The sequence below is a fragment of the Nerophis ophidion genome, linkage group LG10 (assembly GCF_033978795.1).
Source record: "Nerophis ophidion isolate RoL-2023_Sa linkage group LG10, RoL_Noph_v1.0, whole genome shotgun sequence".
Lineage (NCBI taxonomy): Eukaryota > Metazoa > Chordata > Actinopteri > Syngnathiformes > Syngnathidae > Nerophis > Nerophis ophidion.
In genome coordinates this window covers 5990775-6011676 of record NC_084620.1, presented here as the reverse complement: position 1 = coordinate 6011676, position 20902 = coordinate 5990775, and the positions used below count along the sequence as shown (strand labels likewise).

The 20902-nt window shown below is 39.4% G+C and overlaps 1 protein-coding gene across 5 annotated transcripts in view; it reads right to left on the bottom strand.

Moving 5' to 3' along the window:
• The window catches only part of impdh1b (IMP (inosine 5'-monophosphate) dehydrogenase 1b), a 42733-nt gene that overhangs the window by 2365 nt on the left and 19466 nt on the right, over nucleotides 1-20902 (bottom strand). For all 5 annotated transcript variants that reach the window (XM_061912186.1, XM_061912187.1, XM_061912188.1 and 2 more), the window contains 12 exons: nucleotides 13968-14016; nucleotides 12785-12886; nucleotides 12626-12700; nucleotides 12331-12537; nucleotides 11950-12037; nucleotides 11694-11893; nucleotides 3801-3891; nucleotides 3640-3735; nucleotides 1966-2109; nucleotides 1761-1905; nucleotides 1545-1688; nucleotides 1389-1472 (listed from right to left, as the gene is read on the bottom strand). In XM_061912186.1, coding sequence (XP_061768170.1) covers nucleotides 1389-1472; nucleotides 1545-1688; nucleotides 1761-1905; nucleotides 1966-2109; nucleotides 3640-3735; nucleotides 3801-3891; nucleotides 11694-11893; nucleotides 11950-12037; nucleotides 12331-12537; nucleotides 12626-12700; nucleotides 12785-12886; nucleotides 13968-14016 — 1425 coding nt within the window. The remainder of the gene's footprint in view (nucleotides 1-1388; nucleotides 1473-1544; nucleotides 1689-1760; nucleotides 1906-1965; nucleotides 2110-3639; nucleotides 3736-3800; nucleotides 3892-11693; nucleotides 11894-11949; nucleotides 12038-12330; nucleotides 12538-12625; nucleotides 12701-12784; nucleotides 12887-13967; nucleotides 14017-20902) is intronic.

Sequence of the window (20902 nt, the reverse complement as noted above, 5' to 3'; positions counted from 1 at the left end):
AATAAAAACTTTGTTCAAAAGAATTTTAAGTGTGAATCAAAATTATATTAAAACTATAAAAAATGTGTTCACGACTTTTTATTTGATGTATTTGTCAAAATTCAACACCAAATCCTGAACTTTTGGTTTCAAAATAATTTTTTTCAACAGTTTTTTTTACTCTGATTTAGCTTCATATCCCTGTACACAGGGAATTATATACTCTGAATTTGTAAACATTAACAAAAAAAAAATTCAAAAAGTTGAGAAAATTAAAATATTGTTTTAATCACTCTAGTATCGATCATGTATTACCGTTGGTATTGACACCACCAATTAATGGATCGATCCTGCCTTTTTACATGTTGTGTACTGACTTGTGACAATGCTGACACACCAACAAATGTTCTCTTTAACTCTTATTAATCTACTTGTAAATTTCATGTTAATATTTGCTTACTTTCTGCTGTAATGTGCTTCCATTTATACACCTTAAACTTTACTAAGCACTTGTTTGTTCTGTTGTTTAAAGCTAGCTTAGCGGTTATCTTAGCTATTAGCATGCCTGCCCCTGGCTCTGTTTCAGTATGTAATATGTTTAGCCTCATCTTCCATTGATGATGATAATAATAAGGATCTTTAGATACTAAGAAAGGCAGTTCATTTGCTGTAATGGAGGTGAAAATTACTATCCTAGGGGAAGTGGCTCCACACTGTATGGAAAAACATATAGCTGCTGGCCGCTAGTCCAAAAAAAAGTATTAGCCAGAGAAGATCGGTGTTTGTGATTGGCATTAAAAAGACATTAATCTCCAATAGCAATTACATACATTTTTACAAAAATCGGCTGATACTCATTAGTGGCCGATCGATCAGCACATTTCTTGTTCTTGGTCATAAATGTTGGTGGAAAAGGGGCTATTGTGTTAGTTTGCTGTTAGTCTACTAAAGATGTCATAGATTATTTGTTAGAGCAGTGGTTCTCAACCATTTTTCAGGGTACAGTCGTCCATGGCCACTTTGTGCTTCAAGATTTGCGGCTTCACGCAATCCCGGTTTTTCTAAATATATTTAAACTCAACCATGAATTTTCTGTGTTTCACATTTTACTCTGGCCTATTAGTGAAAAAATATGAATATCTTACCAAAATTCAAGGGTTAAATTAAGCATTTTCAAGCATAAATTAAGATAACAGATCTAATTTGCTGTACTGTATTGATTGACCATCACCATTGAACAAGTTGCAAGTTTTTTACAGCTAAAAAAAAAGTGCCTTCGAGTACCCCATTTGAGAACCACTGTATCAGAGGAAATATTTAGTTTCATAGTAGATAAATATAATAGCATTAATAATTGACATTTTTTTGATAACAGCAACAACAATAGGGAAAATAAAGTGTAAACTTACGAGTGGAGTCCGTGAACGCCTCCCTCCACTTGTGCAGAAGTAGTTCGCTTCTCAAACTTGAGCTCGCCAGAGTACATCATGGAACTGACGACAAAACGTATCAGTCAAAGACGTTATCGGTTTTATCGCTTAAAGAAAGCATTTGGTTCTCCTTACCGCAGGACAGACAGACTCTTGGCTCCGATGTCTTGGCAGCCATGTTGAATGCCAGCTATGAGGTACGGTGCAAACTTGTGGATGGAGCCTTTGTCCTGCACCGAGCCCGATACTCCCTGGGCCACCTTCACCTTGTCACCCTCGCTGTAGGAGAAACACATCCGTCACAACTACGTTTACGAAAACAGCGGTGCTTGAAATGTAGCCTTTCCGCACCTAAAGTAGCGTTTCTGGCTGCTGGTGCTCTTCTCCATAGCATCCAGGGAGCCCATGCCACGGTATTTCTTTAGCCGCACACCGTCAGAAAAGAAGTACTCGCCGGGAGCCTCGGTGGTCGCCGCCAACAACGAGCCCATCATCACTACAACGCCAGATGAGATAATCAGCTCAACATTTGGTGAAGAATAAAGGAAGGTCTTACCAGTGGACGCTCCAAGCGACAGCGCCTTCACTACGTGACCCACTGTCTGAATGCCGCCATCTGCGATGACAGGCACGCCGAAGCGCCTGGCGTACTCGGCCACTTTGTAAACAGAAGTCCCCTGGGGCCTCCCGCACGCCATGACTGCAAATGTCCAGAACATCAAACGGTTAACCAAGATCATCACAAGATCAGTTAAAGGGAAACATTATCACCAGACCTATGTAAGCGTCAATATATACCTTGATGTTGCAGAAAAAAGACCTTATGTTTTTTTAACCTGTTTTCGAACTCTAAAAGGGGGAATTTGGCGATTGAAACGCCTTTCAATTGTTCGCTGTCGGAGCGATGACCTCTCACCCGTGACGTTACAACGGGAAGCAATCCGCCATTTTCTCAAACACATTACACACACCAAGTCAAATCAGCTCTGTTATTTTGCGTTTTTTCGACTGCTTTCCGTACCTTGGAGACATCATGCCTCGTCGGTGTGTTGTCGGAGGGTGTAACAACACGATCAGGGACGGATTCAAGTTGACTTACGTGGAGTGTGCGTCGATTAGCGCGGCATGCTAATCGATGCTAACATGCTATTTAGGCTAGCTGTATGTACATATTGCATCAATATGCCTCATTTGTAGCTATATTTGCATCCGGCCTTTCCCTCCACCCACATTTAATGCCAAACAAACACATACCAATCGACGGATTCAAGTTGCACCAGTGTCAAAAGATACGAAAGTCCCTCGTTTGGATATCCTGCGACACTCAAAGCAGATGCATTTTGAACGATAAAGTCAACAAAATCACAAAGGTGAGTTTTGTTGATGTTATTGACTTATGTGCTAATCAGACAAATTTGATCACGGCATGACTGCCAGCTAATCGATGCTAACATGCTATTTAGGCTAGCTGTATGTACATTTGTAGCTATATTTGCATCCAGCCTTTCCCTCCACCCACATTTAATGCCAAACAAACACTTACCAATCGACAGATTTAAGTGGCTCCAGTGGTCAAAAGATGCAATCGTTGGTTAGAAGGCGATCGCCGAATTCGTCCACGTTGCCTTTGTCCGTCGTGATATGGCTCAATAACTTCAGTTTCTTCTTCCATTTAGTTTTCGCTATCTGCCTCCACACTCCAACCATCCGTTTCAATACATGCGTAATCTGTTGGATCACTTAAACCGCTGAAATCTGAGTCTGAATCTGAGCTAATGTCGCTATATCTTTCAGTTCTATCTGCCATGTTTGTTTGTATTGGCGTTACGCAGTGACGTCACAGGAAAATGGACGGCTGGATTTACAGATAGCGAAAATCAGGCACTTTAAAGCCTTTTTTCTGGATATTCCATGATTGGTAAAATTTTGAAAAAAACTTCGAAAAATAAATCAAGCCACTGGGAACTGATTTTTATTGGCTTTAACCCTTCTGAAATTGTGATAATGTTCCCCTTTAAATTCTTGATCCAAGTCTCCATGGTAACCCAGAACACGAGGAGGCCGTGTAGGATCACCATGGCAACCAGGAAGGATCCGTTATTATTGGCAACAATCAGTGTAATAAAGATCAAGTATGTGCACAATCAGGCCTTTTTTATGTTTGTCAGCTTTAGTGGCCATTCTTAGTGTTGCCATGACTACGTGCTATCGTGGCAAAGCTGTTGAGTACCTTCCTGCGTGATGCAGATGGAGCCGCAGCCCATGCCGACCCGCAGAGCATCTACACCGGCATCAATCAAATTCTTAGCTTGAGCCGCCGTCACCACTGCAAACAAAAACTGTTAGACGCTTGTTCACTCAGTACTTCATCTGCTAGAATTTTATTTTTACCATTTCCTCCTACCACCTGCAATTCAGGATGTTTCTGCTTGATGTAATTGATCATGTTGATTTGAAACACGGAGTTGCCTTGTGAAGAGTCCTGGGTGAGGGGGGAAAAAGTCAAAGTCTTAAAAAACACATTAGAGTTAATGACAGTTACAGACTTAAATCAGGCACATTCAACTCAATAGTTCAAGGGGGCCATATTTTCAAAAAGCAAACGTAAATTCTAAATTTGTATATAATATCAAAGCAAGGCTCTGACATACTTTCACATTTTTACCACACCGTTATCTCATATAGTTAGTTATAAAGTCATAAAAGAAGACACAAGCAATACGTTTTGTCAAAGATCAGATAAGCCTTTTTGTGCAATTTGCTCATTTTGTCTAATTGGTAAAAAAATCCCAGAGTTACTGAAAATAACAGATCTCTGTTGAGTGCTTGTGGCTGCAATGGAGTGACAGGCAGACCAACTAAATACTCTTCCACTAGATGGCAGCCATTATTATTCACACATAGGAAGTAGCACATGGTGAGAGACAACAATGACAAAGAAAGATATCTGAAAAAGACAAATACAAAACTAGGTCTGCTAAAAAGTTATCTACATATCCAAGTGAGTAAATGGAAGCAGATCATGAAATCTTCTTGCTCCATACGGAGGCCCGCTGGTTATCAGTGAATATATGGGAGCAGATCATAAAATCTTCTTGCTCCATAGAGGACCGCTGATTATCGTGTGGCAAAGTAATGGCTTCTGACTAAAACACCTTTTTGAATAATAAAATGTGTTCAGCAAAACTGTTTCAAGTTTCACACTGAGAAAATATTAATACATTGTGAGAAATGTAATCATATAAACCAGGGGTCTCAAACTCACTTTACCTGGGGGCCACTGGATGCAGAGTCTGGGTGAGGCTGGGCCGCAAGAAAAGATTTATTCAAAAAAAATGTTGCATACTCCTCAGCATGTCTAGTTGTATAATGACGTTTCAAATTGTATTCCTGGTGCACCGCAACTTTCTCTGTGCAAATAAGACACGTCGGGGTGCCGATGTGCTCAACTAAGAAATATTGCATCTCCCATTTTTCCTAGAATTGTCTTTGCTCATCAATAACCTTTCTCTTCACTGCAGGATTTGAAAAATACATGTTTGGGGTTGTGGAATATAATTGTAATTAGGCGACGCACAGAGAATAATGTTATTTACGCAATGTGTGTCGTTACGCTTTTCCTCCCTATAGCAACACGGCAGTCGGCGGATAATAGCCAGGAAAGTACCGGGATAGAGAGCGCAAAAAAGCGATGCCTCCCAGAGTGTTATCCGGCGTCATATAGAAATATATGTAGTGTTCATCATGTGAGGCAATGCAAATAAATCAATAAAAAAAAATCAAATACTGGTTTGAATTAGTCCAGGTCATCGGGGACTGTTATTACTGATGGACAGGTGTCGCATAGTGACAGCAGCCAGGCACGTAAGAAAACTCTCGTCTCCATGGCAACGTCTCTGTCGCTTTCACTCATTTGGCGCTTTTCCGCTAATGCAGGGGTAGGCAACCCAGAACTTTGAAATAGCCATTTTGGCCCCAAATAACACAACGCTGTCAAACGTCATTCATATAACTCGCGGGCCGCACTAATACTAAACTTTCATATTAATGTGGGGGGGGGGGGTAATAAGTGGTAGAAAATGGATTGATTAATGTGGGGGTCGCAAAATAACGTCTCATGGGCCGCGTGTCTGAGACCCCTGATATAAACAGTTGGAAGTCTCAGTGTGTTATTTTCAGGGTGTCCAACAACCAACCATATTAGAGCATTGAGTATTGGCCGATACCAGTATTGATCTGATACGATATCAGCAGGAATAATACATACTCGTATTATCATGTAGTCTGGAATTAGTCAAACAGGGAATAATGGCAGGTATGACAAACACCAACCTACTTATAATTAACCATCGGGAATGGACTTATGCAGTCTTTAAGTTTAAGAGGAGTGGTAATCTTTTTTTGAATACCTACTCGCCACAATAATTGCTTAAGTAAAGCTCATGAATGATGCGGACACGTTTGTTACTGGATACTTTCTAATACACAAAATGTAAGTAACATGCAACTATAATTAATTCAGACTAGACAAATGTCGTCTTTGAGACTGCAATATTTTTCAATTAAAAGGACAGTCATTACGTATCTCGAGTTTATGTGCTATGTGTGCTATTATCGTGGGTATCATTATCGTTGCGATAGTGTTGAATGTGCTCAAAAAGTACTACTAATACATAAACTGAAATCTTTTTACCAAGTAAATTTTAAATAATTAAAACAAAAAGACACACTGTAAAAAAAAGCCAATATTTTGCACATTTTGTGTTTCTTATGCTTTACTGGTAAGATTTTTAGTGTTAGTATTTTATCTGTTTAAATGACTTTGCTTTTGTTGTTTTAAATATCGGTTTGTACTATAGCACTTTAGGATTTAACTTAATGAAAAATTGGTAACAAATCAAATATGTTATTATCTATTACTTCTGGCAGGCTACTTTATTTAGCGGTCTTTGAATGCACAGTGAAAACAGCTGTCTTTTTTTCCTCTGAGTATACAAAACCCAAAACCAGTGAAGTTGGGACGTTGTGTAAATCCTAAATAGAAACAGAATACAATGATTTGCAAATCCTTTTCAACTTATATTCAATTGAATAGACTGCAAAGACAAGATATTTATTGTTCAACCTGACAAATTTTTTGTTGTTGTTGTAAATAATCATTAACTTAGAATTTAATATGGTGTTACTTGGCCTTTCCTTTTAACAACACTCATTTAACGTTTGGGAACTGAGGAAACCAATTTTTGAAGCTATACAGGCGGAATTCTTTCCCATTCTTGCTGGATTTCTAGCTTACAAACCCCGTTTCCATGTGAGTTGGGGAATTGTGTTAGATGTAAATATAAAGGGAATACAATGATTTGCAAATCATTTTCAACCCATATTCAGTTGAATGCACTACCAAGACAAGATATTTGATGTTCAAACTCAAACATTTTTTTTTTTTTCGCAAATAATAATTAACTTTGAATTTCATGGCTACAACATGTGCCAAAGTAGTTGGGAAAGGGCATGTTCACCACTGTGTTACATTACCTTTTCTTTTAACAACACTCAATGAACATTTGGGAACTGAGGAAACTAATTGTTGAAGCTTAGAAAGTACAATTCTTTCCCATTCTTGTTTTATGTAGAGCTTCAGTCATTCAACAGTCCACTGTCGTATTTTACGCTTCATAATGCGCCACACATTTTTGATGGGAGAAAGGTCTGGACTGCAGGCGGGCCAGGAAAGTACCCGCACTCTTTCTTTACGAAGCCACGGCGTTGTAACACGTGCTGAATGTGGTTTGGCATTGTCTTGCTTAAATAAGCAGGGGCGTCCATGACGGCGCTTAGAAGGCAGCGTATTTTGTTCCAAAACCTGTATATATCTTTCAGCATTAATGGTGCCTTCACAGATGTGTAAGTTGCCCATGCCTTGGGCACTAATGCACCCCCATACCATCACAGATGCTGGCTTTTGAACTTTGGGTCGATAACAGTCTAGATGGTTCGCTTCCCCTTTAGTCCTGATGACACGATGTTGAATATTTCCTAAAACAATTTGTAATGTAGACTCGTCAGACAACACAACACTTTTCCACTTTGCATCAGTCCATCATAGATGATCTCGTGCCCAAAGAAGCCGGCGGCGTTTCTGGATGTTGTTGATAAATGGCTTTCACTTTGCATAGTAGAGCTTTAAAGGCCTGCTGAAACCCACTACTACCCACCACGCAGTCTGATAGTTTATACATCAATGATGAAATATTAACATTGAAACACATGCCAATACGGCTTTTTTAGTTTACTAAATTACAATTTTAAATTTCCCGGGAGTTTCGTCTTGGAAACGTCATGTAATGATGACGTCTACGCAGGACGTCACGCGTTTTTAGGACGCATTAGCGCTACGCACACACACAGGTAAAAGTCGTCTGCTTTAACGGCATAATTACACAATATTTTGGAGATCTGTGTAGCTGAATCTTTTGCAATTTGTTCAATTAATATTGGAGAAGTCACTGTAGAAAGATGGAGTTGGGAAGCTTTAGCCTTTAGCCACACAAACACACGGTGATTCCTTGTTTAAAATTCCCGGAGCTGAAACTTTCCTATGGATCAGAGCGCGGTCAAGCAGACATGGATCCCAACCGAATGTCAACCGGCAGGTTTCGGTGTGAAAATTGTAGTTAAAAAGTCGCCACTTACCGGATATCAGCTGAGCTTGTGTCGTCCGTGAGACATGGCGTCAAGACACCCGTGGACAAACCCCTCCGACTATCAGGTAATATTAAACTCACTAAAACACTAGCAACACAATAGAAAGATAAGGGATTTCCCAGAATTATCGTAGTAAATGTGTTTAAAAACGTTGGAATCCGTCCCAATGCTATCGCGTTTTTGTTTTTTTTTCTTCCAGCCCGTCGCTATCAATATCCTCAAACACAAATCTTTCATCCTCGCTCAAATTAATGGGGAAATTGTCGTTTTCTCGGTCCGAATAACTGTTTTTGTTGGAGGCTCCCATTAAAATCAATGTGAATATGTGAGGAGCCCCCACACTTCCAACGTCATCGTCTGCGACTTTCGGTAAAGGCGAGGCTTTTTCAGGAAGTACCAAAAGTGGCAAACTTTATCGTCTATTTTCTCTACTAAATCCTTTCAGCAAAAATATGGCAATATCACGAAATTATCAAGTATAACACATAGAATGGACCTGCTATTCCCGTTTAAATAAGAAAATCTCATTTCAGTAGACCTTTAACTTGCACTTACAGATGTAGCGACAAACTGTATTTAGTGACATTGGTTTTCTGAAGTGTTCCTGAGCCCATGTGGTGATATACTTTAGAGATCGGTTTTTGATACAGTGCCGTCTGAGGGATCGACAGTCACGGTCATTCATGTTGGTTTCAGGCCATGCGCTGACGTGGAGTGATTTGTACAAATTCTCTGAATCTTTTGATAGTATTATGGACCGTAGATGATTAAATCCCTAAATTTCTTGCAATTGCACTTTGAAAAACGTTGTTCTTAAACTGTTTGAGAATTTGCTCACGCAGTTGTGGACAAAGGGGTGTACCTCGCCCCATCCTTTCTAGTGAAAGACCGAGAATATTTTGGGGAAGCCGTTTTTATACCCATTTATAGCACCCACCTGTTCCCAAATAGCCTGCACACCTGTGGGATGTTCCAAAATAAGTGTTTGATGAGCATTCCTCAACTTTATCAGTATTTATTGTCACCTTTCCCATCTTCTTTGTCATGTGTTGCTGGTATCAAATTCTAAAGTTAATAATTATTCGCAAAAAAAAATGTTTATCAGTTTGAACATCAAATATGTTGTCTTTGTAACATATTTAATTAAAATGTTTTTGAATATTGTTTTTAACATGGCTGTGCAGCACTTTGGAAACATTCTTGTTGTTTAAATGTGCGATATAAATAAAGTGGATTGGATTGGATTGAATATAGGTTGAAAATTATTTGAAAATCATTGTATTCCGTTTACATTTACATCTAATACAATTTCCCAACTCATATGGAAACAGGGTTTGTAAGTTGTTCAACAGTCCGGGGTCTCAGTTGTCGCATTTTACGCTTTATAATGCGCTACACATTTTAAATGGGAGAGAGGTCTGGACTACAGGCAGGATAGGGTAGTACACACACTCTTTTACTATGAAGCCACGCTGTTGTAACACGTACAGAATGTGGCTTGGCATTGTCTTGCTGAAATAAGCAGGGGTGTCCATGAAAAAGACGTTGCTTGGATGGCAACATATGTTGCTCCAAAACCTATATGTACCTTTCAGCACTAATGGTGCCTTCACAGATGTGTAAGTTAACCATGTTATGTGCACTAACACACCACCATGTCATCACAGATGCTGGCTTTTGAACTTCTCGTCTTTTGTTCGAGGACTCGACCTCCACAGTTTCTCAAAAAAAGTTTGAAATGAGGACCCGTCAGACCACAGAACACTTTTCCACTTTGCATCAGTCCCTTTTAATAACAATAATAATACTGGATTACATTTATATCGCGCTTTTTCTATTGTTAGATACTCAAAGCGCTCACAGAGAAGTGGGAACCCATCATTCATTCACACCTGGTGGTGGTAAGCTACATCTGTAGCCACAGCTGCCCTGGGGTAGACTGACGGAAGCGTAGCTGCAAGCTTGCGCCTACGGCCCCTCCGAACCACCGCCAATCATTCATTCACCAGTGTGAGGGGTACTGGGGGCAAGGGTGAAGTGTCCTGCCCAAGGACACAACGGCAGCGATTTGGATGTCAATAGGTGGGAAGCGAACCTGCAACCCTCAGGTTTCTGGCACGGCCGCTCTACCCACTAGGCCATGCCGCCCCTTCTTAGATGAGCTCGGGCCCAATGAAACTGGCGGCGTTTCTGGGTGTTGATAAATGGATTTCGCTTTGCATAGTAGAGTTTTAACTTGCACTTACAGATGTAGCGACAAACTGTAGTTGCTGACAATGGTTTTATGAAGTGTTCCTGAGTCCATATGGTTATATATTTTACAGTGATGACAGTTTTTGATGCAGCACCGCTTGAAGGATCGAAAGTCATGGCCATTCAATGTTGGTTTTCGGCCTTGTCGCTTACGTGCAGTGATTTCTCCAGATTCACTGAACATTTTGATCATATTATGGACCGTAGATGGTGAAATCCCTAAATTCCTTGCAATAGCTTGTTGAAAAATGTTGGTAAACAGTTTTCTCATGCATTTGTTCACAAAATGGTGACCCTGCCCCATCCTTGTTTGTGAATAACTGAGCATTTCATGGAAGCTGCTTTTATACCCAACCATGGCACCTACCTGTTCCCAACTAGCCTGTTCACCTGTGGGATGTTCAAAATAAGTGTTTGATGAGCACTCCTCAACTTTCTCAGTCTTTTTTGCCACTTGTGCCAGCTTTTTTAAAACATGTTGCAGGCATCAAATACCAAATGAGCTAATATTTGCAAAAAATAACAAAGTTTACCAGTTCGAACATAAATATCTTGTCTTTGCAGTGTATTCAATTGAATATAGGTTGAAAAGGGTTTGCAAATCATTGTATTCTGTTTTCATTTACAATTTACACAATGTGCCAACTCCACTGGCTTTGAGTTTTGTAGAACAATCAATCTGAGAAACACTAAAAGAGAGCAGAGCTTGTGTGTTCAATGTTGCTCAGGCATCATTGTGTTTATATAAGTTCGGATTGGGGTATGTTTTTTATTAATGGGGAAATATGTTAATGTCTCCCTGTTTTTTTTGTTAGCATTTAAGCTAGTGAGCTGGCGCCAGTCAGTCTGTGAGTTTATCAAAGTACAGTTGTGAGTCTCGTTTTTTCGATCATTTTAATTTATTACGGTAATACTAACCGTCAGGAGTTTTATCGCAGTTTTCATTTTCACCGTTTATCATTACATCACTATAACTATCTGACCAGCTCTGCCTAAGTAAACATGTGGTAGGGCTGCTTTTATACCAACCAATATAATCCGATTTTTGCCGGTATCGAAGCGATGTCAATATCAGATAGGGTACAATAGTTTACAACATTACGTTGGGTGGTGTGCCATTGAAAATTGTGTGTGCGCCATACTTCAAAAAAGTTTAACAAGGCACTGATCTGATGTTTTTAAGGACCGGCTGTTAAGAAGCAAGTCAAAGATCCTCAGTATAAAAGACAAGAATGCATTGTTATTTTTAGACATCTGTAGTCACTCCCAGGTTTTGAATTGATCTTGCATGCTGGCCTTGACTTACGAAGTGTTGTCAGCACTTACCAGGACCACCACATCCACACCCGCCTGCACCAGGAGGTCCAGCCTATACTTGTCGTCGTCCCGAGTGCCAATGGCGGCGCCGCACAGCAGCTGTTTGCGGGAGTCTTTGGAGGCCAGCGGGTAGTCTCTGTTTTTCTTTAGGTCAGTCCTTGCAATGATGGCCACCAGCTCGTCGTCGTCATTCACGATGGGAAGCTTGCCTGAATTTAAGGAGAACGTCAGGTTGTGAAAACCAAGATATATTTCCTTATTTTACCTTTTTTGCTGCGCTGCAGAATGTCATTAGCTTCTTTCAGGGTGACGCCAGCTCGAGCGACGACCAGCTCTTCTCTCTTTGTCATTGCCTGAAAGAGCACAATCTGAACATCACATCATAAAACTCTTCCAAGGCTGTAATACATGGGTGTCATAAAAATAGGAAAAGGGGGGCACTTTAAAACATTTTATGGATTAAAGACGCTAAAATCAATTCAGCGTATATGCTAAGCTATTTGAAAAAAAACATTGTAGCTTTATGTTAAAAGGGAACAACACCATTTAGTTTCACATTTACTTATATGTCTCATTATTGATGAATTCCTTCAAATTCATTCTATTTTTAGAATATGCAGAAAGCCAGTAAAAAACGAACACGAACCTCCGCTAGCGGTTTGCTGTGGTCCTTTTCAGACAGGAAGTCTATGTCCCTGGAGGTGACAATGCCCACTAGCTTGCCGCCCATCTTGCCTGTCTCGGTGACCGGGATGCCCGAGAAGCCATGTCGCACTTTGGCCTCAAGCACATCGCCCACCGTTTGGCGTGGACTCATCACCACCGGGTCTGTGATGAAACCTTGCTCGAACCTCTAAATGTTTGACAGTTGACCTAAATAGTGAGCTATTTAATCATAACAATTTAAAAGATAAAATACAGAGTGAATGATGGTGACTTACCTTGACCTTACGTACTTCATCGGCTTGGAATTCAGGCGTGCAGTTGTGGTGGATGAAGCCGATGCCTCCCATTAGCTAAAAAAAGAAAGAAATGTTCTCAAAAGGATGCTCTAAAAATGATATTTTAATATTATTATTAATCACAAATTAGTGCCCTACCGCCATTGCTATGGCCATTGCCGACTCTGTGACGGTGTCCATTGGTGAGGAGATGAGGGGAGTCTTCAACGTGATCTTCCTGGTCAGTGCAGATGTTAGGTCCTGACAGAAACAAAAAACACAAAGTTACCATTCCAGCTGCTCTTAAAACAGAAAAAATATTTGTTTCAATGTTTACATGTTATGCATGGCAGTCACCAGGGGGCAGCCTTACTTCTTAAAACTGAAAGTCACAACATGAATGAGAAGAAAAACAAGTGTTGTGACTTAAATCATACATTTTATACCAGGTAACTAAACGTATGGAGGTGATATAAGGATCGACACGCTTCCCAACAGCGACGTGTTCCGTGCGAAAAAAAAGCTTGTGGGAAAAGGGGCCAATTAATTATTTGCTTTTGAACTGTTATCATCAGGGACAGACGTAACTCGCCAGTTTTCTCACAGCAGCTCACGTGAAAAAAGGACGTATGAAAAAAAGGAAATAAATCAACTGACAAAGTTGATTCAGACTGCAAAGAGCTGTGAGATGCCAGCCACAGGGTGGGAATGTGTGACGCACGCACGCACGCACTCAGTAACACCTAACCTCAGGCTCACACCAGCAGGACCATAAAGTCATCCACTGAACGCCAAATGTGGAATTGTTTTCAGTCCCGATACTTGACTGGACAACTTATGCAGTCAGACCACGACTGTGTCTAGCTCCGTCCTTCACAGTGGCATACATGTGCAATGACAATAAAGATCCATGTGTCCATCTACTATGTACATACACTTTACAACTTATAACAATGGAAACTATTTAAACTGTGCAGGGGTAAAGGAACGAGATTTTAAATGCCAATTAACAAGATCAGGGGTCAGCAACCTGCCACTCTTCCGGTTGCCATGTTGTGGCTCATTTTGTACTTTACTGCAATATAAAGTTTACAAGCCGTGTTATGTTTCGAGACTATTTTTCTTAAGTATGAGAGGTGGTAAAATGGCTCACCATAACCATCAGCCTGTGAACAAGTAGAAAGGGGCAAGGGATTTAAATGCTCTATGGGATTATCTCCTCCACCATCAACCAGCTGGCAGACGTGAGGTAGCAGCAGAAATAGCGCAGACTATTTTTGTTGTGTAACCATCTCTGAGGTTTGTCGTGGAAATGCTCCCCAGAGAACAATGGAAGACTCACCACTTCGTCTGAGGTGAAGTCAATGAAGCCAGGTAAGATCAGGAAGTCACTGAAAGACAAAAGAAGAATAAAAATTAAAGACAAGATGTGAAAATGAATAAAATAAACACGGAAAAACAAAACATTGATAAAAAAAATATATATATATATATATTTTACTATAAATTTTTATTTTGTGGCGTAGACCAGGGGTGTCCAAACTACAACTCACAGGCCAAGTGCGGCCCACGAGACCACACGTTTCACATAAAAATTGGCCCGCGGGGTGTTCTCTCCCTAATTTAGTCCATTGTGATTTGAATCAAATTGGCAAAGATAGAATTGATGGTCAATGGCCATGAGTTTCATTGGGAAGAAGCATGAGCACAGCATCAATTCATATGACCAAATAAATCCACACAACGCGTCCCACTTGTGGTATAAACTAACTACAACCAACAAATAAAGTCAACAGATGGTCACACATAGCACACCTTCCGCTCATTCATCTTTGTGGACATTATATAACACATTCAAGCACTATTATGTAATTTAAAACTAGACATATATACATTTACTGAAATGCATGATGGGTAATATGGGGACGGCGTGGCGCGGTTGGGAGAGTGGCCGTGCCAGCAACCTGAGGGTTCCTGGTTCGATCCCCACCTACTACCAACCTCGTCACATCCGTTGTGTCCTTGAGCAAGACACTTCACCCTTGCTCCTGATGGGTCGTGGTTAGGGCCTTGCATGGCAGCTCCCGCCATCAGTGTGTGAATGTGTCAATGTGGAAATAGTGTCAAAGCGCTTTGAGTACCTTGAAGGTTGAAAAGCGCTATACAAGTATAACTCATTTACCATATTAAAAACACTCTCCAGACTTCTCCATGTTTGGCGCATTTTAGCAACTTGATATTTCTGATTGATTACAAAACCTTAGGAAAGTCATCTGGGGAAGTAAACTTGTACATTTTTATTTTTAATGTTTTTATCGTTTAAACTTCATGTTGCATTGTCATCACTATTGGATGAGTGGGGGTGGGGTTGTTGAAGCAGTTGAAGTTATGTGTTGTACAGTCTGTTACAGCTTGTTTAATCAATGCAAACTAAAGTGTTGATTTTGTAAAAAATTATAGTTGTTATGTCACGATCAACGCTCTGCTGTGTGGTGAAAAAAAGTGTTGTGTGTATATTTGTATGCAAGTCTATGGGTGTGTGTGTGCGCACACGCACACAAGCATCCATACATCAGCGTATTGGCAATTACCTTCAAATATATGGCTTTACCGCAGGTTGTACTCTATTCTTACACGTTTAGCAAACTTTCCTCTTCAATTCAGTATGAAATTAATATGCAGACTTAAAACATTGCGATCGCAGATTAAGTGTAAAAAGAGCGTGATCACAGCTCACTCTCTGAGACAGCACACATGGTTGTAACAAATATATAAAAAAACTAAGAACTTAATGTAGTAATTTTGATATCAAATTTATTTAGATGCTTATTCAATTACATTACAAATATACTTAATATCTATATAAGAACACTAACTTCAGAACTGTGCGCATGCGCACACACACACACGCACGCCCACACAGAGGAAATATGAGGAAAGTGAAAAAACACTTGATAAATCTTTAAGCCATCTGTTTATATTTCTACCGTTTGTTTCTCTCCAGCGGGGTAACTGGAGCCTTTCAAGATGCACTCGGGCGAAAGGCAGCGTACTTCTTGGACAAGTTGCCTGCTCAGAAACTATCATCCAGAAAATATATTTGAAGTCAGCAAAGTCAAAAATCAGTTTGTGAGGTATCTTTAAAAGGTAATTTGATAATTAACTTTTCTGAGAAACAGCATTTTCTAGACTGATATAAACATGTTCACTGTGGAGAACACTGGTTCTTATTCCATTTTAATTTCCAATGTGTGTGTGTGTGATGCTTTTCTCTAATGATAAATTAAACAAAATAGCATAAAGACAATAATCTCACCGAGGGATCTTCTTCATAAATAAAGCACAATTTGAATGTTGTCAGTCATATTAGTGAAACAAATATCTCACCCCTCTTTTTGTCACAGTAGTTTTCATCGTAATGATACTTAGAGACCTGCCCTATTATAAAGATGCACACTGAATTTATATAAGCAGGACAAACTCCTGTTAAACAAATGTTTTTGTTTATTCTGTTAAGTTAAGCAGGAAATATTTATATTCAAGAGAAAAAAATAAAATTACATACATACATACTCACATAAATACTAATACATATATATAAATACTAATACATATATACACATACATACATACATACATATATATATATATATATATATACACATATATATACACATATATACACACATATATATATATATATATACACACACACATATATATATACACACACATATATATATACACACATATATATATACACACATATATATATACACATATACATACGCACGCACGCACGCACGCACGCACGCACGCACGCACGCACATATATACACACATATATATATACACATATACATACGCACGCACGCACGCACGCACGCACGCACGCGCACGCACACACACACACACACACACACACACACACACACACAAAAAAGTATTTAGTCAGCCACCGATTGTGCAAGTTCTCCCACTTAAAATGATGACAGAGGTCTGTAACTTTCATCATAGGTACACTTCAACTGTGAGAGACAGAATGTGAAAAAAAATCCAGGAATTCACATTGCCGGATTTTTAAAGGATTTATTTGTAAATTATGGTGGAAAATAAGTATTTGGTCAACCATTCAAAGCTCTCACTGATGGAAGGAGGTTTTGGCTCAAAATCTCACGATACATGGCCCCATTCATTCTTTCCTTAACACGGATCAATCGTCCTGTCCCCTTAGCAGAAAAACAGCCCCAAAGCATGATGTTTCCACCCCCATGCTTCACAGTAGGTATGGTGTTCTTGGGATGCAACTCAGTATTCTTCTTCCTCCAAACACGACGAGTTGAGTTTATACCAAAATGGATACATGGATGATACAGCAGAGTATTGGGAGAATGTCATGTGGTCAGATGAAACCAAAATAGAACTTTTTGGTATAAACTCAACTCGTAGTGTTTGGAGGAAGAAGAATACTGAGTTGCATCCCAAGAACACCAAACCTACTGTGAAGCATGGGGGTGGAAACATCATGCTTTGGGGCTGTTTTTCTGCTAAGGGGACAGGATGATTAATCCATGTTAAGGAAAGAATGAATGGGGCCATGTATCGTGAGATTTTGAGCCAAAACCTCCTTCCATCAGTGAGAGCTTTGAATTGTTGACCAAATACTTATTTTCCACCATAATTTACAAACAAATTCTTTGAAATTCCTACAATGTCAATTCTTGGATTTTTTTTCACATTCTGTCTCTCACAGTTGAAGTGTACCTATGATGAAAATTACAGACCTCTGTCATTTTAAGTGGGAGAACTTGCACAATTGGTGGATGACTAAATACTTTTTTGCCCCAGTGTATATATGTACATAAATACATACAATATATGTACACATACACTGTATATATAGACTATACATATAGATACATATGTGTGTATATGTGTGTATATATTTACATGCAGTGGGCTTTCGCCCCCCCAATAAATTTTTTTTAGCCCAAACTGTTTGACCAAACCGCCAACTGTTCGCCCAAATTGGACATTATGCACCACGAAAGAAATTCTGTCTGCTTTCAAACACCCACAAGCATCCATGGAGAGGAATTCCAGCTAAAACATCTGCTAGTGTTTGGCCGCCACCGCAAAAACAACACCAGCGTTTGTGAAGGAGGTGGCAACTTTCGCTCTGACGCCTAACATGCACTTCAAGAAATTTGCCCTCAAGTATTGATTTTTTTCTGCACCGTGTGACCTTGAGGGCGACACATAGTTGCCGTGGCGATGAGGCGAGGCCAACAGGGTGGGGTGGGAAGATGAGATGACGCAATTTGAACATCTGTCACATTTTAGCAGTCGAGAAAAAATTACAAGAGAAACTATGAAGTAGCTTTCTCGCTGACACAAGAAGTGCACTTCCTTTCAAAGAGCCCCTATTACCCCAATTAGTGACTTTGTGATGATGTGCAAACAGTACAGCATTTTACATATATATTTTTGTGGCGGCCCGGCTGTTCACCCACACTTATAAAGTACTAATAATTTGTGTCACGCACACTAGATGTGGTGAAATTATTCTCTGCATTTGACCCACCACGCTTGATCACCCCATGGGAGGTGAGGGGAGCAGTGGGCAGCAGCGATGGCCGCGCCCGGGAATCATTTTTGGTGATTTAACCCCCAATTCCAACCCTTGATGCTGAGTGCCAAGCAGGGAGATAATGGGTCCCATTTTTATAGTCTTTGATATGACTCGGCCAGGGTTTTAACTCACAACCTACCGATATCAGGGCGGACACTCTAAACACTAAGCCATTGATAAGCACATTATAGTGGGACAGAAGACAATTAGACAGCGACATCATCTATTCCAGCCAGCCACAAATACACAGCAGTAATATTTGTTTAAGAGCACCAAACATAGGAAAACTCCATCACCTTCCTCACTTGTTTGCTCAAACATTCAATTTTCAAGTTTTGCTATGTAAAAAAAAATAATTTAAAAGTAACTGCACTTTTTGGAGAATTTTGCCTATCGTTCAAAAACATTATCAGGGACAAGACGACAGATGCATTTTTTAAAAATGCATTATAACTAAATAAACACAAATAAAAGTCTACTTATAACATAGTTAATGGAAGATCCTCTATTCCGCCCATAAATACGTTTAAAACCCATCCAAAAAGCGCCAACAATACTTCATTTATATTTTGTGACTTGAACATTAACCAAGTACTGTTTATTTTGGGACTATAAGCCGCTGCTTTTTTCCTAGGGTTCCAAACATTCGGCTTATAGAACGGTGCCGCTAATTTATAGAATTTTCTTAATTAAGCTATAATAGTTAAATAAAAAACAAAAACAAGTAAACACTCTGAATAGGTGTGTAATTGTTTGTTCTATGTCGCCATCTTCTGGATAAGTTTCCTGCATTCGAGTTCTGTATTGCCCTATATGTATGCGTATGCTTGTATGTATGTATATATAAATACTAGGGATGTGGGGAAAAATCTATTCGAATTTGAATCACGATTCTCACGTTGTGCGATTCAAAATTGATTCTCATTTTTAAAAAATTGTTTTTTTTTGTGTATTTTTTTTTTTATCAATCCAACTAAACAATACACAGCAATACCATAACAATGCAATCCAATTCCAAAACCAAACCTGACCCAGCAACACTCAGAACTGCAATAAACAGAGCAATTGAGGAGACACAAACACGACACAGAAAAAACCAAAAGTAGTGAAAAAAAAAAGAGTATTATCAACAAGAGTATCAATATTAGTTATAATTTCAGCACAGCAGTGATTAAAAATTCCTCATTGACATTATTATTAGACATTTATAAAAATTAAAAAAAAGAACAATAGCGTCACAGTGGCTAACACTTGCATCGAATCTCATAAGCTTGACAACACACTGTGTCCAATGTTTTCACAAAGATAAAATGAGTCATATTTTTGGTTCGTTTAAGAGTTAAAACAAATTTACATTATTGCAATCAGTTGATAAAACATTGTCCTTTACAATTATAACAGCTTTTTACAAAAATCTACTACTCTGCTTGCATGTCAGCAGACTGGGGTAGATCTTGCTGAAATCCTATGTATTGAATGAATAGAGAATCCTTTTAAATCGGGAGAAAATCGTTTTTGATTCAAGAATCTAGTTGATTTGAAAAAAAATAAATCTATTTTGAAGCGAATCATGACCCCAAGAATAGATATTGAATCAAATTGTGGAACACCCAAAGATTTGCAGCCCTAATAAATACATATAGAGTCACGGTTAAAAGTTTACTTACACTTTTAAAGAACATAATTTCAAGGCTGTCTTGAGTTTCCAATAATTTCTACAACTCCTATTTTTTTGTGATAGAGTAATTGGAGCACATACTTGTTGTTCACAAAAATCATTCATGAAGTTTGGTTCTTTAATGAATTTATTATTGGTCAACTGAAAATGTGATCAAATCTGCTGAGTCAAAAGTATACATACAGCAATGTTAATATTTGGTTACATGTCCCTTGGCAAGTTTCACCACAATAAGTTGCTTTAGGTAGCCATCCATAACCTTCTGGTTGAATTTTTGACCATTCCTCTTGACAAAATTGGTGCGGATCAGCTAAATTTGTTAATTTTCTGACACGGACTTGTTTCTTCAGTATTGTCCACACGTTTAAGTCAGGACTTTGGGAAGGCCATTCTACAACCTTAATTCTAGCCTGATTTAGCCATTCCTTTACCACTTTTGACATGAGTTTGGGGTCATTGTCCTCTTGGAACACCTAACGGCGTGGCACAATGGGAGAGTGGCCGTGCGCAACCCGAGAGTCCTTGGTTCAATCCCCTCCTAGTACCAACCTCGTCACCTCCGTTGTGTCCTGAGCAAGACACTTCACCCTTGCCCTTGATGGGTGCTGGTTAGCGCCTTGCATGGCTGCTTCTTCCATCAGTGTGTGAATGTGTGTGTGAATGGGTAAATGTGGAAGTAGTGTCAAAGCGCTTTGAGTATCTTGAAGGTAGAAAAGCGCTATACAAGTACAACCCATTTATCATTTATTTATTATAACTGCGCCCAAGAACCAACCTCCAGGCTGATGATTTTAGGTTGCCCTGAAGAATTTGGAGGTAATCCTCCTTTTTCATTGTCCCATTTAAAGCACCAGTAATACTACCACCACCATGCTTGACGGAAGGATGGTGTTCCTGGGATTAAAGGCCTCACCTTTTCCCCTCCAAACATATTGCTGGGTATTGTTTGATCTGACGACAGAACTTT